The sequence below is a fragment of the Colletotrichum siamense genome (assembly GCF_013390195.1).
Source record: "Colletotrichum siamense strain Cg363 chromosome Unknown KSG_Cg363_contig02, whole genome shotgun sequence".
Classification (NCBI taxonomy): domain Eukaryota; kingdom Fungi; phylum Ascomycota; class Sordariomycetes; order Glomerellales; family Glomerellaceae; genus Colletotrichum; species Colletotrichum siamense.
This window is the reverse complement of record NW_023501015.1, coordinates 6,571,856-6,586,935: the sequence shown is the minus strand read 5'-3', so window position 1 is coordinate 6,586,935 and position 15,080 is coordinate 6,571,856. Positions and strand designations below refer to the sequence as shown.

The window sequence follows — 15,080 nt, the reverse complement described above, 5'->3', positions numbered from 1 at the left end:
CGTCCGTTCATGGTGTGTTGCGGGGCGGTGGTCGTCAAGCAGGGTTCTCAGCCCTAGTAGCCCAGATCGTCTAGTTGGTTAGGATGATACGTTGTGGTCTCCATCACTCAGCGATACCGTGTTGACGGCGGTTCGAATCCGCCTCTGGGCACAAAATCTTTTTCATTTTTGGTCTTCACGTAACCTAGTCTACTTATCTCTGACCTGCGCAACTTTCAACGGCACGATTTCACATGCGCTGTCGACGTTGAGACCGTTGCTCGCAGAAAACAGTGAGAAAATGCCAAGGTTTTCTATGTGGGGCGCCCGGGATGACGATCCCGGGCGGCGCCACAAGGGCCCTGGACCGGATCACGGCAAGCGCCCGATATGCCGGAACTTTAATGACAACGAACCTCATCTTATCGGTACTTTTGCTGTCGGCGAGCTCTCTCATACATGAGAACTACGATGATTCCAAATCCAAAGTCAGCGTGGCAAGTCCTGCTGCCCACCGGTACCTAGGCATCCATCAAATGGAAGCGCACGCCAACCTAGTCGCAGTTGGCACAATCGCGGCAGTAACGGTGCAAAGTTGACGAAATCTGCAGGTTTGGGACACCATTCTTCAATTCAGAGCTCTGCGTTCTGGGACCCAATCTGAGTCCTTCCATGATTTCCAATCCCCGCCATGATTGATCCAGATTGATCCAGATTGCATCATAGTCTTGGCCTGGTACCACCTTCCCAGCGCGGAAGACAGAAGCTAGTCGATGCTGTCGATGCAACCATACACAACGGGTAACGGCAAATGCAAGGAGCAATGCGGAGGAGACAGCTGTCAAAGTCCTTCGGCATGTGAAGAAGACCAAAAAGCCGGCGATCCGAGTAGCATCCAGATTCTCCAACCTTCCCAGCAAGCTGTAGTTTGGTTCAGCTTATCGTCCTGCTGCAAGTAAATCTGTAACAAAGTAATCCGCCGCCAAAGATGGCCCTTCTGTCAGCGTGATCCTCTGCAAGAGCAAACAGCTTCCTCTTCCGGGCGTACAGAAGTCCCTCGACGTCTCGCATCTCACTTTCGGCCTGACGGGGCCTTCTTTTTGCCACGACTGCTCTTCACGAGAGGCTTGTCGGCATTTGGGAAGAAGATGTCGTCGTCGTCAAATGTGTAGGCAGGCGGCGTGGGGGTCGTAGTCTGAGGCTGGACGCTGCGGTTCGGCGGGGTCGTCGGGATGCCGTGATGATCAACAGCGACGCCAGCTGCGTTAGGCGCAGACGCGGAGCGGGAAGGTGGCTTGTCGGACGGGCCGCCGAGGGCGTTTGAGATGCGACGCTTCTTGGGCACATGCATCTGGTCGGAGCCGCTCGTCGGAGGCGTGTGGGCTGGATCTTCACTGTCAGAACGGAGGACCAGGCCATGATGAGAAGGAGGCATTCGAAGAGGCCGCAGGAGGTCGATGAGGCTCAGCCGGAACGGGCAGGAACGCGACCGCGATGAGACGCGGGCGGCAGATGTGAGATGAAGTGGATGGATGGGCAGCTTCGGAGTGGTGTGCGGGCTGCAGAAGGGACTGGAGATCATACCGTGGGCGCGTGCGGCCATCAACTTTGCAGCCTCGGCGGCTTTGGCCTGGTGGTAGACCAGCTCGACTGCAGATTCGGATGTTAGCGATCTCCTGCCGCTGTGAGAAGGTGGGATCTTAGGGGGAGATCCCGATGTGAGTGGGGAGTGGTGGGGGATATGCGCGCGGGTGTCTCTGTGTGGGTGTGGGTGGATGGCGATGTCGTGGGGGAGCGCCGTTGCGTGTTTTGACGACGTACCTTGGTGCTGAACGGGAGGCGAGTAAGCGGAAGGTGCCACCGGTGGCATAATCGCGACAGGAGTGAAGGATCTTGCGGATGGATTCAGATTCGGCTGCTGCTGCAGAGACGGATTGGGTGGAGGAATGGCACCGCTGCCAGAGTTTGATGGGCGAGGTTTCATTTTGCCACGACGCCGTCGGCGATGGTCCATCTGTCAGATGGTTGGCGTAGCTATTGGACTGTGGTCGCAAGTCTACATTGATGCTTTTGGAGGTGGGAAAAATCAGCATATTGTCCTGGTGGAGAGGTCGCTGCCTGAATGAGGTTTGTTTTGATCAAAGCTCAGATCGCAGAAGCGTATTCGCAGTATTCCATTGTTCCGCAATTCGAGCAAAGCTGCTAGTCAAGACTGGAAGGAGCCAGTGTTATCTTTGAAGAATGAACAAAGGCGCTGACATTCACTCAGTTTCCAAAGCGGAAAATAGAAACTCTGAAAAGGTCAGCTTTCTGCATCGTCGACTTTTGATCATTTGAAGCCTTTGAAGTATTTTTAAGCTATCGAATTCGATGGGTTCTATTTCTGAGGAATCTAATTCCATGTAACATGCAAGCACTCGCGAAAGGTCCATTCTTGAGCAATTTGTTTCATATCATGGTAAGTCGTAGAAGAAAATAATTGAAGAGATACACACCTTTAGGCAAATATGTCAAGGGCATACCTTTCCCATGTTGTCAGATGTAAAATCTTGAATCATGAGCATCACTCAGAGTTTTGATTTATTACAGAAAATTTACTTATCACAATTGTGAGCTCATGGAGGAAATCAAGAAAAGTCATGATAAACGTTCTGCAGGCTGTTGAGAATTGTACTACTGTAGCTTTCCACGGCACATTGAAATTGCTCCCAAAAATCAAGTCCGGAATGTGGGAGTACCTTCCTTCACTCTTAAACTGGGCCTCATAGAACTAACAGGTTCTACACTAAGAAGACAGAAACTGTGAATAGAACCTACCGCAGCAAAGTCGACAGTCATCATCCTCAAGGACGCCATCAGAATCTCAAACTCCTTGCTGCAATGATGGGAATGTCTTGTTCTCTGTTATTTTGCCAAGACATTCTGCCAAGAAGGGAGATGGAATCACGGCAAGATGATCCTCTCCCGAACGGAGATATCATCGGTTTCCGCCACACCTCCTCAAAAGCCAGGTGATATCGTCTTGTCATGTCAATGCAGGAATGGAGACTGCAAAGATGCCTTGCATCCTTCAACACCTTAGTATTTCCTGCATGCGCGCGTGGACGCGGAAGTGGAAGTTGCTCCCAGCCACCTCTGTTGTTATTCCGACTTCGGTTGGCGGTCGCAGCAGACCAGGGGGTGGGATGAGAAAAGAAAAGCGACGTCACAAGGGGACCTTTTTGCGCAAGTTCGAAAATGACTCGGAACAAGAAAGCAAATCGTCTGTCGACGAGATCCGCAGAAAAACAAAAAAAAAAAAAAAAAAAAAAAAGAGAAGAAAAGAAAAACAAACAAAGCTGGCCGCGAAGTTGACCAAGTTACCTACCAAGAAGAAAGCTGCAGATGAGATGCAACTCTATTCGAGATGCAGTCCCAAGCGCAGCATTCCAGACCACACACATGCACCTTGCAGCTACCTTGACAACCCAGGAGGAACCTTGAGAGAAGACAGGAGCTGCGAGGAAACACAACCCGCAGCGAGGCCACCCCACACCAGCTCCGTGGGACCCCACCGCGGTCGGGACTCCGATGCAGAATGGACGGCGCAAACGGCTCGGAGGAGATGGCTCGTTGCGGCAACTGCGAGGTGATCGTCCGCATTGCGTACTTTTCGTCTGGATGCGACCCCTCTGGAGTCTGGAGATGTGGTGATGACTGGCGGAAAGAAGAAAAAACGTTGAAACGTCTTCGCGAAAACCGGTTAGAGGAGAATGAGAGCGCAGCCCGCGCGCCGCGCGCGCATATGTCGGTTACATGCCTAGATGCTGGCAAATGGTTTTTCTGGTTGTCCCTTCACTCTTTTTTGCTTCTTCTCTTTACATCAGCATATGTCATCTTCATCACCTTGGCAAAGATGCTGCCAAAATGCAAGCCGAGACGTTGGCTATTCCTTGCATGTGACGTTTGTCGAATTTAGGCGCGACAGATCCGCGTCTTTCGGTAGCAGGATGGTGTGCTTCCCTTTCCTCTTCTGTGCCGCGCCGGCAAGTCTGGTCTCTTGTCCTGGGCCTCTAGAAACGGCCGCCTTGTTGTCGTTGGGGAACTTCGCTTCGGCTGAGTGACGTGAGGTTGCAGCGGCAGCAAAGAAGTTCCGAACTGGGAATGGCCCTTCGACCCCGGGATGTTGTAGCGTAAACGGAATCGAGATGTCCGCGTCTAAATCGTTTCCCCCCACGGACGGTCGGCCCCATGGGTCACACCGACCGGGTCTGCGTCCGGTATCAGGAACGAAGAGTACTGCTGCTCTCACTCCCTCTCTCGAGGTAAACAAAAAAATTGCACAAGGGGAGCTTCCAAACAAGCTTGACCAGGCGCGGATCGCGGGGGCAGAAAATCACACCACTCGAGCCCACCCCATGCAGATTGATTAGATTGCGTTGCAGCCCCCCCATCTCGATCTGGACCTTCGGGGGTATCCTCCACATGGCGTAGGATTGGTGCCTTGGGTAGCTTCAGTAAGCTCTTCGTAAACGGCGAGCTCGTCGGTCATAGGACCAGAGTCGAGGGAACCTGCAGACGCGAAGGTGGTTTCGTTCCAAGGAAGCTGCCCTGAAAATGGCTCTCTGACGATCCTCCGAGTCGATCCCGAGCTGCCCGTGGGCCGCGTCCCGCCTCGTCGCGCCAAACAACACAGCAAGCAGGTTGATAGAGAAACTCCAAACGAGGTCCCAGTTTTCGTCCGCGCGATCTTCTGAACTGCCCGATCACAGTGGGATTCTCTACTGTCGTATGCCGGTAGCCAGCAGGCGATGGCACGCTGCGTCTCATTTTTTGCGGGCTCGTATTCCGGCGGGCAGACGGTCCAGGCTCGGCCGAGAAGGTGGTTAATTGCGACAATCACCAACGGGCTCGTCTGGTCTCCGCCCACCGGCAGTGAGGGTATCCACTCCGCTGGCCGGGGCCGTTGATGGCAGAGTGCGTTGTGTCGATGTCATTTGTGGACTTGCTGTGACGACAGACGGAACAGACCCTTCAAGGTCGCAAAGAAGGTTTGTGAAAGTGCCTGCATGAAGCACACAACTAGGTTCCACGTTTTTCCGGGGCGGGGAGGGCGCAGGGAGGACCAGAACTGCATGATATCCCGTCCGGACTTGCAGATTCGACGACGGAGCCATCGCGGGTGTGAGGGGGCGGAACGTTGTAGCTTGTGGTCGAGGTTGGTTGATGTGCAAGGCGCTGTCCAAGTTTCCTGTTTGAGAGGTCAACGGCCAGGTTCAACCCGTGGTCGGACAAGGACATGGCTTTCTCACGGCGCCGCCTGCATGACCTTCTCAACGGGGAAGGAGGCGTTTTCATGTGTCAATCAACGGCCTGCGGTGTAGGCGTGTGGATCTGGAGGGCCGGTCGTGATGGGAGGATTCGCGCGGCGAACCCTGGTGGTTGATGCAACTCAAGACGGCTGTACGTTGAGAGATTTTCACGTCTCTTGCATCCGGTCTCGATGCATTCGTCCCTGACGCATTCGGAAGGTTACCGGCGATGTGTCGACGAGGGAAGGGCGAGAAATTGTCTCAAGGAGGGAAGGTTGGGCAACGGTGGCCCAAGGAGGTCTGTCAAGATATTTAAAGTCGTGAGGGACCGCCGGCGTTGGATGACTCTCCCCGGACCACAGGAGCATTTACTCCCTCGAATCAGTGAGGATTTGTAATAGTCGACATCATCATTTGGAATTCATTTGGAATTTATCCCTGCCCCGTTGCTCTTTTGTTGCTATTTTAGTAGCCACGCAGCCAGCAGACATGCAGAACCAAGTGGCCAAAGACTCGGCATCAACTCCGGTTGGGCCGCCTCCCCTCTCCTTCACCCAAGGACCACGAATCACAGCAAACTATCCCACCGTCACCGCCGCCTTCTATCATCATGCAGAGACTCAGCCTGATGTCACTGCAGGCCGCGACCTGTCGGCACCCCAGATTCGAGAGATCACATACGGCGAGCTCGCTCGTCGAGCCAACCAGCTCTCCAGGAAACTGACCAAGCTTGGCGTCAGACCCGGAGATCGTGTCCCGCTTGTCGTAAAGCGAGGCATTGACATGTTGGTTGGCATTGTTGCGATCCTGTCTTGTGGAGCGCAGTATGTGCCCCTCGATGGGGGCGTGGTTCCCGACTCTACGCTCCGCTTCGTCCTCGAGCAGGCCGGAGGCAAGCACGTCCTCTGCCTCAACTCGACAAAACATCGCTTCGAGACCCTCGGGGTGCCTTGTGAGACCTTGGTGATTGATGAAGAGCGGGAGAAGGATCCCGAGCATGCGCAAATCCTGCCCTATCAGGACTTAGCTGAGACACACCACGGCTGCTATGTGATCTACACTTCAGGTACGCGATCTGGCCAGCTGCCAATTAGACACCATGGTACGATTACTGACGAATTGTCTTTACAGGAACTACGGGTACTCCGAAAGGGGTGGATGTCACCCACAAGAACGTGACTAACATGGTGTGCCTGTCGCCCGGGAATCTGGGTATCTCGGCCGGTACCAGAGTGGGCCAGGTACTGAATATCAGTTTCGACATGGGTAAGTTGCCAAAAAGAAAACCCCGTCTCACAAAAAACAACTTTGCTGATTAGTTTGAAAGCGGCGTGGGAGATGCTAGGTTGCCTCTGCAACGGCGGAACCCTGGTTCTTCGAGGCTCAAAATGGGAACCCTGCATCCGAGAGGTACGAAGAAAAACGCCACAGATTTCTCTCGCAAAGATCAGCGCAACTAACTCGAGCTTATCCCCAGATCCAAGTTCTGATCTGCACACCCAGCATCTTGGCCAAGTACGATCCCCGGGAATATTCCAACATCCGGGTTGCTGCGACCGCCGGCGAACCTAGTTCCCAGAGGTAAGTCAAACGCCACAAAATTCTACCTTGGTGAGAATTCGCTGATTTGGTTTTGCTCTAGACTTGCCGATCTTTGGGGAGCTCACGCAAAGTACTACAACTGCTGTGGTCCTACCGAGACAACGATTGTCAACACCATGCACCTCCACCAACCAGGACAGACCTTGACCATTGGCAAGCCAACCCCCAACAACACCGTCTATGTTCTCGATGATGAGGGCAACTCCCTTGGAGTTGGTGAGCCCGGCGTCATGTGGGCTGGTGGCCATGGCATCTCTCGGGGATACGTCTCCCTCCCCGAGAAAACGGCTGAGAGATACAAGCTTGATCCCTTCGCCAATGACGGGTGAGTAGTTTTGTCCCTAGGCTTGGCTACATTGCTGACCATTCGGAACAGATCCATGATGTACAACACCGGAGATCTTGGACGATGGAGGCAAGACGGGTCGATCGACATCCTCGGAAGAGTCGATGACCAGATCAAGATCAAGGTACGCAAAACCCGTGTCATATTCACGTCTTACATCCTCGCTAACAGCACATGTACAGGGTTTCCGAGTCGAACTCGATGGAGTCACCTCTTCAATCAACTCATGCCCCGTAGTCTCAAGGGCAACTGCCCTCCTGATCGACAACGAGATCCACGGCTTCGTCGCCCCAAAGGACTGCGACCTCGACACCATCCAGGTCCACGTCCGCGCCCGTCAGCCCTACTATGCCGTCCCGACAAAATTCCACTTCCTCGATGCCTTGCCCCTTACTTCAAACGGCAAGGTGGATAAGCGGGCGCTCAAAGACATGGTCACCGAGGACACCATCGACAAGAAGGAGCCCAACGTCACCGTCAGGGAGACCAGCTCCAAGGAGTCCCTCTCCGTGGACAGCCAGTCCACCACCGCCGACGAGAAGTCCCAGTCGTCCTCGTCCAGCTTCACCGAGATCGACGAGAAGCTCGATCTCGACCGCGAGATTCCCGGAAAGACCTTGGATCGCCCCTACCGCGGCTTCGTCCACCGCATCGCCATCGTCTACCGCCGCCTGTTCACGATCGTCGGGCTCTTCAACATTGGCGCCGTCATCGCCCTCATCTTTGCCGGCTTCACCAGAGACTGGCTCGGTACCCTCACGGCCATCAACCTCCTCGTCGCCGTCTTGGCGCGCCAGGACTTTGTCATCAACGCCATGTACACCATCACCTGCAACGTCCCCAAGTCCTGGCCCCTCAGCATCAGGAAGCGATGCGCAAAGATCTTCCACTTTGGTGGCGTTCACTCGGGCGCGGCTGTCTCTGCGGGCGCTTGGCTGCTCGCGTCAAACATCAGCTCTGAGGTCTGCCAGTTGACCGAGTGCCCCAACTGGGGCCACCAATCCATCGCCTCAAAGGTCATCTCTTGGCTGCTGACCGGATTGTTCACCATCACCATCGCCCTTGCCTGGCCCGGATTCAGGAAGAAGCACCACGACATGTTCGAGAAGACCCACCGCTTCGTCGGATGGACTATGCTCGGCCTCTTCTGGGCGCAGATCGTGCTCGCTGCCAACGACGGCAAGGTCTCATCCATGTCTCTCGGCGAAGCCTGCGTCCGCACCCCCGGCTTCTGGATGCTCGCCTTGGCAACCCTCAGCATCGCGTCATCCTGGTTCTTCCTCCGCAAGGTTCCCGTCGACGCCGAGGTCCTCTCCAACCACGCCGTCAGACTGCACTTTGACTACACTGTCCCAGTCAACGGCAGCTTCGCCCGCCTCTCCATGAGACCCCTCCTCGAGTGGCACTCTTTCGCAACCATCCCAGCTCCCAGGCCCGTGGGAGGGCGCCCCAAGGGATTCTCGCTGGTCGTGTCCAACGCAGGCGACTGGACCAAGAACGCCATCCAGAAGCCCCCCACGCACATTTGGGTGCGCGGTGTCCCGACCTGTGGTGTCATGCGCATTGCCACCTGCTTCAACCGCATCGTCGTCATCGCTACCGGCTCCGGTATTGGTCCTCTTCTCGGCCATATCCAGGAGCAGAGCTGTGCGACCCAGCTCATCTGGTCCACGCCAAAGCCTGAGCAGACTTTTGGAAAGGAGCTGCTGAACAACATCAAAGAGAAGATCCCCAACGCGGTCATCCACGACACCAAGGTGTCTGGCCGTCCTGACCTGGTCAAGATGGGATACAACCTGGCGAAGAGCTTCGAGGCGGAGGCTGTTATTATCATTGCAAACGAGAAGATCACCAAGAAGGTGGTCTATGGTCTCGAGACCCGAGGAGTTCCTGCCTACGGTGCCATTTGGGACTCTTGAGTGAACTTGGATTGGGGTGGAAGCTATGTATCTAGTGAAAAGCGATAAGAGGAGGCATTGGTTTCATTTCATTTCATTCGTATGGTGTCCGGAGTTCTGGGGGTTTGATCTTAGCCTTTGGTTTCACCAGTCCACATGTCACGGCCTATGCATCTAGTTCTCGAATTCACAGTCTGTTCTCTTTTGAAACCCTAGCCCGTCTAAACTCTTGCCTACTTCCCGCTTCGCCACCCGATTTTGAACAATTGAGAAGGCTGCCTGACAAACTTTACTGAGCCCGGTATGCAACATCGAACAGCACTAAATCACATCACTTGGCTACCTTGGTCTTACCAAAGTCCAACTTTTCCCAACTCATGAGGCAACCGCTGACCAGGGCAACGATCCCGCAGGCCACAATGAGATACTGGTTGTTGGCGATCACGTCTGCGACGTCACTCACAGCTGCTCCAACAACCCGCGGATCAGCATCACTCCAGATCTTGGAGTCGAGTCCAGCCAAAGCCTCTCGGATGTCGTGGTCGCTGAAGCCCAGTCCATCGAGCGAGTCCTTCAGCTTATCGAAACCAATGTTCTGGAAAATGCAGCCGGCAAGAGCTAAAGTCACCGAGACACCCGCAAGCTGGAACATGATGAAGAGTGCAGTAGCATCCAGTCGCCTGTGTGCAGGCACGCTTTGCGCCATGACTGATACTCCCGTCTGCCACATGCAACCAACACCCGCTCCGATGAGACTGCTCACGCCCATCACGCGGCTCTCTGAGGTTGTTGCTGTAATCTGGGCTTGGAGGGCGCCTCCGATGATGGTCAGGGCACCGCCAACGACGTAGAACGGCGCATATCTGCCGACGACGGGGATCATGCCTGCCATAACGATGGTGAAGAAGATGAAGGTGAAGATGAACGGGAGAAGCCGGACAGCTGCGTCGACGGGGTCGAAGCCTTTAGTGAAGGCGAAGAACAGAGGAGTGTAGTACAGGGCGATCCCGTAGCTGCCTCCGACGGCGTAGGTGGCGAGACAGACGAGGATGACGGCTCGGTTCTTGAGGAGGTCAGCGGAGATGTTGCGGTGTGTCTTGTCAGTGAGCAGGCAGAACTTCTGCTGCAAGGCGTAGGCGAGGTAGATGACGCCGACAAACACCCAAGCGATGATGGCGGAATGGGATGACCATTCCCATTTGGAGCCGCTGAAAATGAGGGCGGAGCAGAGCAAGATGAAAGAAGCTACGTGCAGAACTACACCCGTCCAGTCAACAACGCGCAAGCCTTCGATGACGGGCAAGGCGCCGGGTGCGTGCATGTTCGGCAGGGCTAGGAGGTTGCAGACCATGATTATGGCTAGCATGGGGAGGTTGATGTACATGGCCTATATGGACTTATTAGATATTTATTTTGCAGTAGTTCTACGTGTGAAGAAATACTCACCCATCTCCATGTAGCTTTGTGGTTCTCGGCGAAGGCACCGCCGATGACGGGACCCAGCGTGAGGCCGATGGCCCAGGACACAGCTAGCAGGCCTTGTGTCCGTGGGAGCTCCGTAGGTGTAGTCAAAGTCATGTTGATGATGATACTCCTGTTGAAAAAGTCTCAGTATCAAGCGGTAGGGTTCTGGAGTGGTTGACTTAAAACGCACAATTGGTATAGCCCGGCTCCTCCGATTCCCTGAATTGCACGACCGATGATCACCGTGTTGATGTTTGGAGCTGCGCCCGACACTGTAGAGCCGATGAAGAAGATGAGAGAATATCCGAGAACCTGGTACCTCAGGTTCCCAAGGACGACAATCTTGCGGGCGAGAGGGACCGTTGCGACGTTCATGGCTGTGTAAGCTATGGCAACCCATGACAGGAGATGGACCTGGCCGAATGCCTCGTATATCGGAGGCTGAATGTTCGCTGTGTTACTGACATCGTAGCCTGTCCGTGGAGTGGGCTGTATCAGTTTTGTACGAAATGTTGTGCCATGATAGGAGATAATACTGACCGAGAAGCAGTCCAACCAGACAGAATGCACCCTGAATACACGGCCATCGCCAAGCTGGCCAACCTTCTCTGGGATGATTGCTCTCTGAAGTGACGCTTTCCACGTCTTTGGCTTCAGGTGCCACACTGCCAACATGGGTGCTCGCGCGTTCGGTGTCATCGACAGGGTCTGGCGTGGGCTTCCGTTCAGTCTCCATGATGAAACAAAACACACAAGAGAAAGACCTTGATTGAAATGACTACACAACCTGAGGAAGCAAAGAGTGCTTTGGATGTTGTAGGATGAAGACGAGCGTGGCACAAAAAATCTTCAAGTCGGGTGTCTACACCAGGCAAATATACCAAATCCACTGCCGTCGAAGACACGGGAGGCGTCGCATTGTTATCTGTGATGAATGGGGGCGGGCGGCTCGATCCTCACATTTCACCAACACCAACAGATTGTCGACATGCAGTTTGCAGCCCGCCGCCCCCAGTCGAGCCACAGCCGCAGACCCCCATGTTCCAGCGAAGCAACCAACGGCGGACGCACATTGCAACGCTAGGTTTTAAAAATAAAGACATTTAACGGGGCGAACCGAAAAAGCCGACGGCAGCGGCAGACACTGTTTGTCGCCGCAAACTCCCCCTCGAATGCTACATTGGGGCCGTTGGCCGCGTGAAGCACCAACAGAACGTTGCATGTGGCGCCAACAAACCCATTCAGCACCACGGCCGGACCAACGTACGTGACGGCCGCCCCCAGTACGCCCGTAAGGAAGGACGGAACACTGTGACTGCGCCGCAATCTGCGATGATTATCGCGACAAACAGAGCACCAATACGGACGTTGCACGCTGAGAATTTTGATAAAGCTCGGGGTTATTGATCGAATTCGTCGATACCGCCGGAGTGTGTGTTCCGCGACAGCATCCGGCAGACGGACACGTAGTTCAAGCCAATCCCGAAGTGCGGAAGCTTCAGCCTGGGCGTTTCACAGACAAATGAGCTTGTTTGTGTCGTTGACTACGTATGATAAGCTTACGCACGGGAAGGAGTTGGAGGTGGCAGACGTCTGGGATGGTAAGCTTACCGAAGGAGGAAGTCTTGTTGCCCAGAGAGAGCGATTCAAGTAAGATTGCTGCATCCGTGACCAGGATTTGATTGGGCCCGCAAAGTACAACACAGCAAATCGGGCAAAAACGTCATGCACGGTGATGATTTGGCTGGTTGCCGAGACCATTGAGGCTCAAGCAGCATTCCTACCCGAAGCTGTCAGATTTTCAAGATAATACCTAAGGTGTGGCGCGGATAGCTCCTGACGTGATAGTCGCACGTTGTTCAAACGTGATCCGAACGTTCGCTTATGGTCGAGGACGAAGATCGCCTGCATCTTTCAGAGATCACTTGACACAGAGTTTGTGGTCGAGACCGGTATCTGAGACTCGGATAATCCACAGCGATTGGATTCGATCTTGCGTTAAGCTACACATTGAAGCTGGCGTAACCTGGAGACAGGCCTTGCGTCGAATACATGTATCCAGCGACTGTAATATGTCCCAGGGTGTAACGTGCCGAGAAACGGCAGAATTCATTCAGTATAAGTACATCTCAATGTCCAGCTCTGCGACAAAGTCTTCCGCCAACTTTAGTCCACAAACCCCCGGTTGCATTGTAGACCTCTGCCAAACCTCGATGACGATGTCCCACGCCAGTCTGAATTCGTGGTCTCCCCATTTGTTGACCACGGCCGAGAAGAGATCTCGCGAAAGAGACCGAGCAATAGTGTCCTGCTTAGTGGATAGGCAAACTATGAAGAGGGGATACATGAGTGCAGCAGCTAGGTGTGGCACACCAGGGAACGAATCACCTTTTGAGTCGATGACAGCTTGACATGCAGCCAATGCCTTCATCTCAAGAAGCTCGTCGCTAAACCCCGCCGCTGCTCTATTCTCCTCATTCTCTGTCGCAGGCCGTAAAGCTCTGGAATGAAGTATTGCCGCAGTACGGAACGCTTCCCACAAGTGAATTTGGACCAATTCACGGCATAGCTCTCCAGGCCAATTGCGAAGCCTCTGTTCAGCGTCAGGAGAGTCCATATTGCAGATGAGGTCTAGAAGAGAGTACGGCAGGCCAGAGGTTTCTTGGACCCCCGTCAAATGCCGCTGAGCAAAGTATGAGGGCCATATCCTAAGCGACTCCGTGCTCCGGTTTAACGTGAAATGCGGAACATCAAGAAGTGCGATGACTTCGATCAGATGACCGACGAGGGGCGATTGATTAGTTGTCTCTAGAAGCTTTCGTTGATGTAAGACGGTATGAAGTCCTTTGAGTAAGGTAGTCCACTTGTAGAGGCCATTTATCTAACCGCGCAATCGTCAGACTCTGTCATGCGTAGAGTTCATCGAAACTTACGCTAACACTACATAAGAGAACTCCCGTGGCAAGAATTTCGTCTCGATGAAGGTCGTCTGGGGATTGAAGGTCTTTGATGTAACCCGATATACCAAGCTGTAGATAAACCGGCATCAGATGCCTGTATTCGTTTGTCAGGCTCGCCTGATATGCTGCGAAGGTATTGCAGAGCGAGGTCGAAGTCTTTCTCATGGGTAGAATGTCTGACTTCATGAGTCCTCCGTCGCCAGACCTTCCGGTCAAAGTCAGATATCCGCTTTCGCAGACTATCGAAGTCAGCCGCCCGTAGAAAGTTCCATTGAATGGCACTAGCATACATTGATAGACCAGCAATTCCGTTATCTTGCCATCAACTGCTGGAAGCAAACCCTTTTCAGACGGACTTCTCGACTTGTCTGAGGCTGTCATAGAAGAGCTTTGACGATCCTCGTGCGATGTAGTGTCCGAACTACCGCTGTCAGCGATGGTCTGCACGCTTTCTCCCAACTTCTTTCGCTGTTGTGCGACCCTTCTACTCAAGCTCTGCGGGCGGACTGGCTTGAGGATGATGCCGCCTTTGGAAGTCGTTCCGCTCGATGATCCCCAGGTCAATCGAGTCTCATAACCTTCGCATGCAAGGTTTGCATGTGCGCATCGGTTGCAATTCGGCTTGATCTCGTCGCACTTTTTACGGCGCCTCTTACACGTCCAACACCTGGAGCAAATTAGTTCTCGAAAACTTTACCCCATCAACTAGGAGCCGGAAAGATAGGCGGGAAAGGGGAACCGCAGCCGTATCCACCTTTGTGATGTGCCAAGGCACTTTGCAGCGCGGAGCCTCGGTGCTGCTCAAGCAGTTGGATGAGATGTCTTACCCTCTTCGAGATCTGGAACCGGGAGTAGTGACTTCGGACACAAGCCCAGAGTTTAATGATGACATACTGGCCATGGCGGGTGCTCTCAAGACGAGCTACTTGACGCTTGTGATTGGAAATGTGAAAGTAGAGTGGCGTATCTTTTCTTTTCAACGCGCTGCTTTTAGGGAGCTCATAGGCGACATGCGGTGCTAAAAATTGCGGGGAACCCGGTCAATGTTAGCGGCATGCGGTAAACTCGGGCTCCGAGTGAAGAAGTGACTTGACGTTTGCCATCTATCGATAGTCCTAACTGCTCTACTCTTGATATTTCTTGATCCATGAATGTAATCTAAGTGACAAACTGTATTACCAAAGCCTTTAATTCTATCCTTGGTCGTGATCTCAACTCTGCATGTGTCTAAGCCTTCGCTACCATCAGCGCTAAACAGTCCGAAAAGGGGTCCCAGCAGGCGGTGAACTGCTGCATCGGTACGACGAAGGCTTCGACCCGACGGTTCAAAAAGCAATAGACAATTATGTTCCATGCTATTGCCACTGATGTGAGGTAGAGCTTGGAGTCGCGTCGACTTCAAATTGAACTACAAGAATTCACAGGCTTGTTGTACAGGAAACACACTAGCGCTGCTTAGGTCCCAAGCCACCAAAAGAGCAATCCAATTGGATCACGCAAGAGGCCCCACTGATCCGTCTTTTATCCGTGCCTGCCCCTA

The 15,080-nt window shown here is 53.7% G+C and overlaps 4 protein-coding genes across 4 annotated transcripts; 1 reads left to right on the top strand and 3 right to left on the bottom strand.

Moving 5' to 3' along the window:
- Positions 1-1,051: 1,051 nt before the first annotated feature.
- CGCS363_v003728 (uncharacterized protein) lies at positions 1,052-1,963 on the bottom strand (the record flags this gene model as incomplete). The annotated part of the gene is made up of 2 exons (XM_036635577.1): positions 1,052-1,629; positions 1,801-1,963. 2 exons carry the CDS (start codon positions 1,961-1,963, stop codon positions 1,052-1,054), a joined length of 741 nt encoding a protein of 246 aa, XP_036500381.1.
- Positions 1,964-5,759: 3,796 nt separating this feature from the next.
- Positions 5,760-9,137, top strand: CGCS363_v003727 (Adenylate-forming reductase; the record flags this gene model as incomplete). The annotated part of the gene is made up of 7 exons (XM_036635576.1): positions 5,760-6,336; positions 6,402-6,536; positions 6,598-6,680; positions 6,748-6,851; positions 6,913-7,197; positions 7,249-7,342; positions 7,401-9,137. The coding sequence occupies 7 exons, from the start codon at positions 5,760-5,762 to the stop codon at positions 9,135-9,137; spliced, it is 3,015 nt and encodes a 1,004-aa protein (XP_036500378.1).
- Positions 9,138-9,447: 310 nt separating this feature from the next.
- Positions 9,448-11,316, bottom strand: patC-1 (Efflux pump patC; the record flags this gene model as incomplete). Its single annotated transcript, XM_036635575.1, has 4 exons — positions 9,448-10,503; positions 10,563-10,710; positions 10,771-11,053; positions 11,121-11,316. The coding sequence occupies 4 exons, from the start codon at positions 11,314-11,316 to the stop codon at positions 9,448-9,450; spliced, it is 1,683 nt and encodes a 560-aa protein (XP_036500377.1).
- A 1,377-nt stretch (positions 11,317-12,693) lies between these two features.
- On the bottom strand, positions 12,694-13,627 carry CGCS363_v003725 (uncharacterized protein; the record flags this gene model as incomplete). Its single annotated transcript, XM_036635574.1, has 2 exons — positions 12,694-13,461; positions 13,514-13,627. 2 exons carry the CDS (start codon positions 13,625-13,627, stop codon positions 12,694-12,696), a joined length of 882 nt encoding a protein of 293 aa, XP_036500380.1.
- Positions 13,628-15,080: the final 1,453 nt, after the last annotated feature.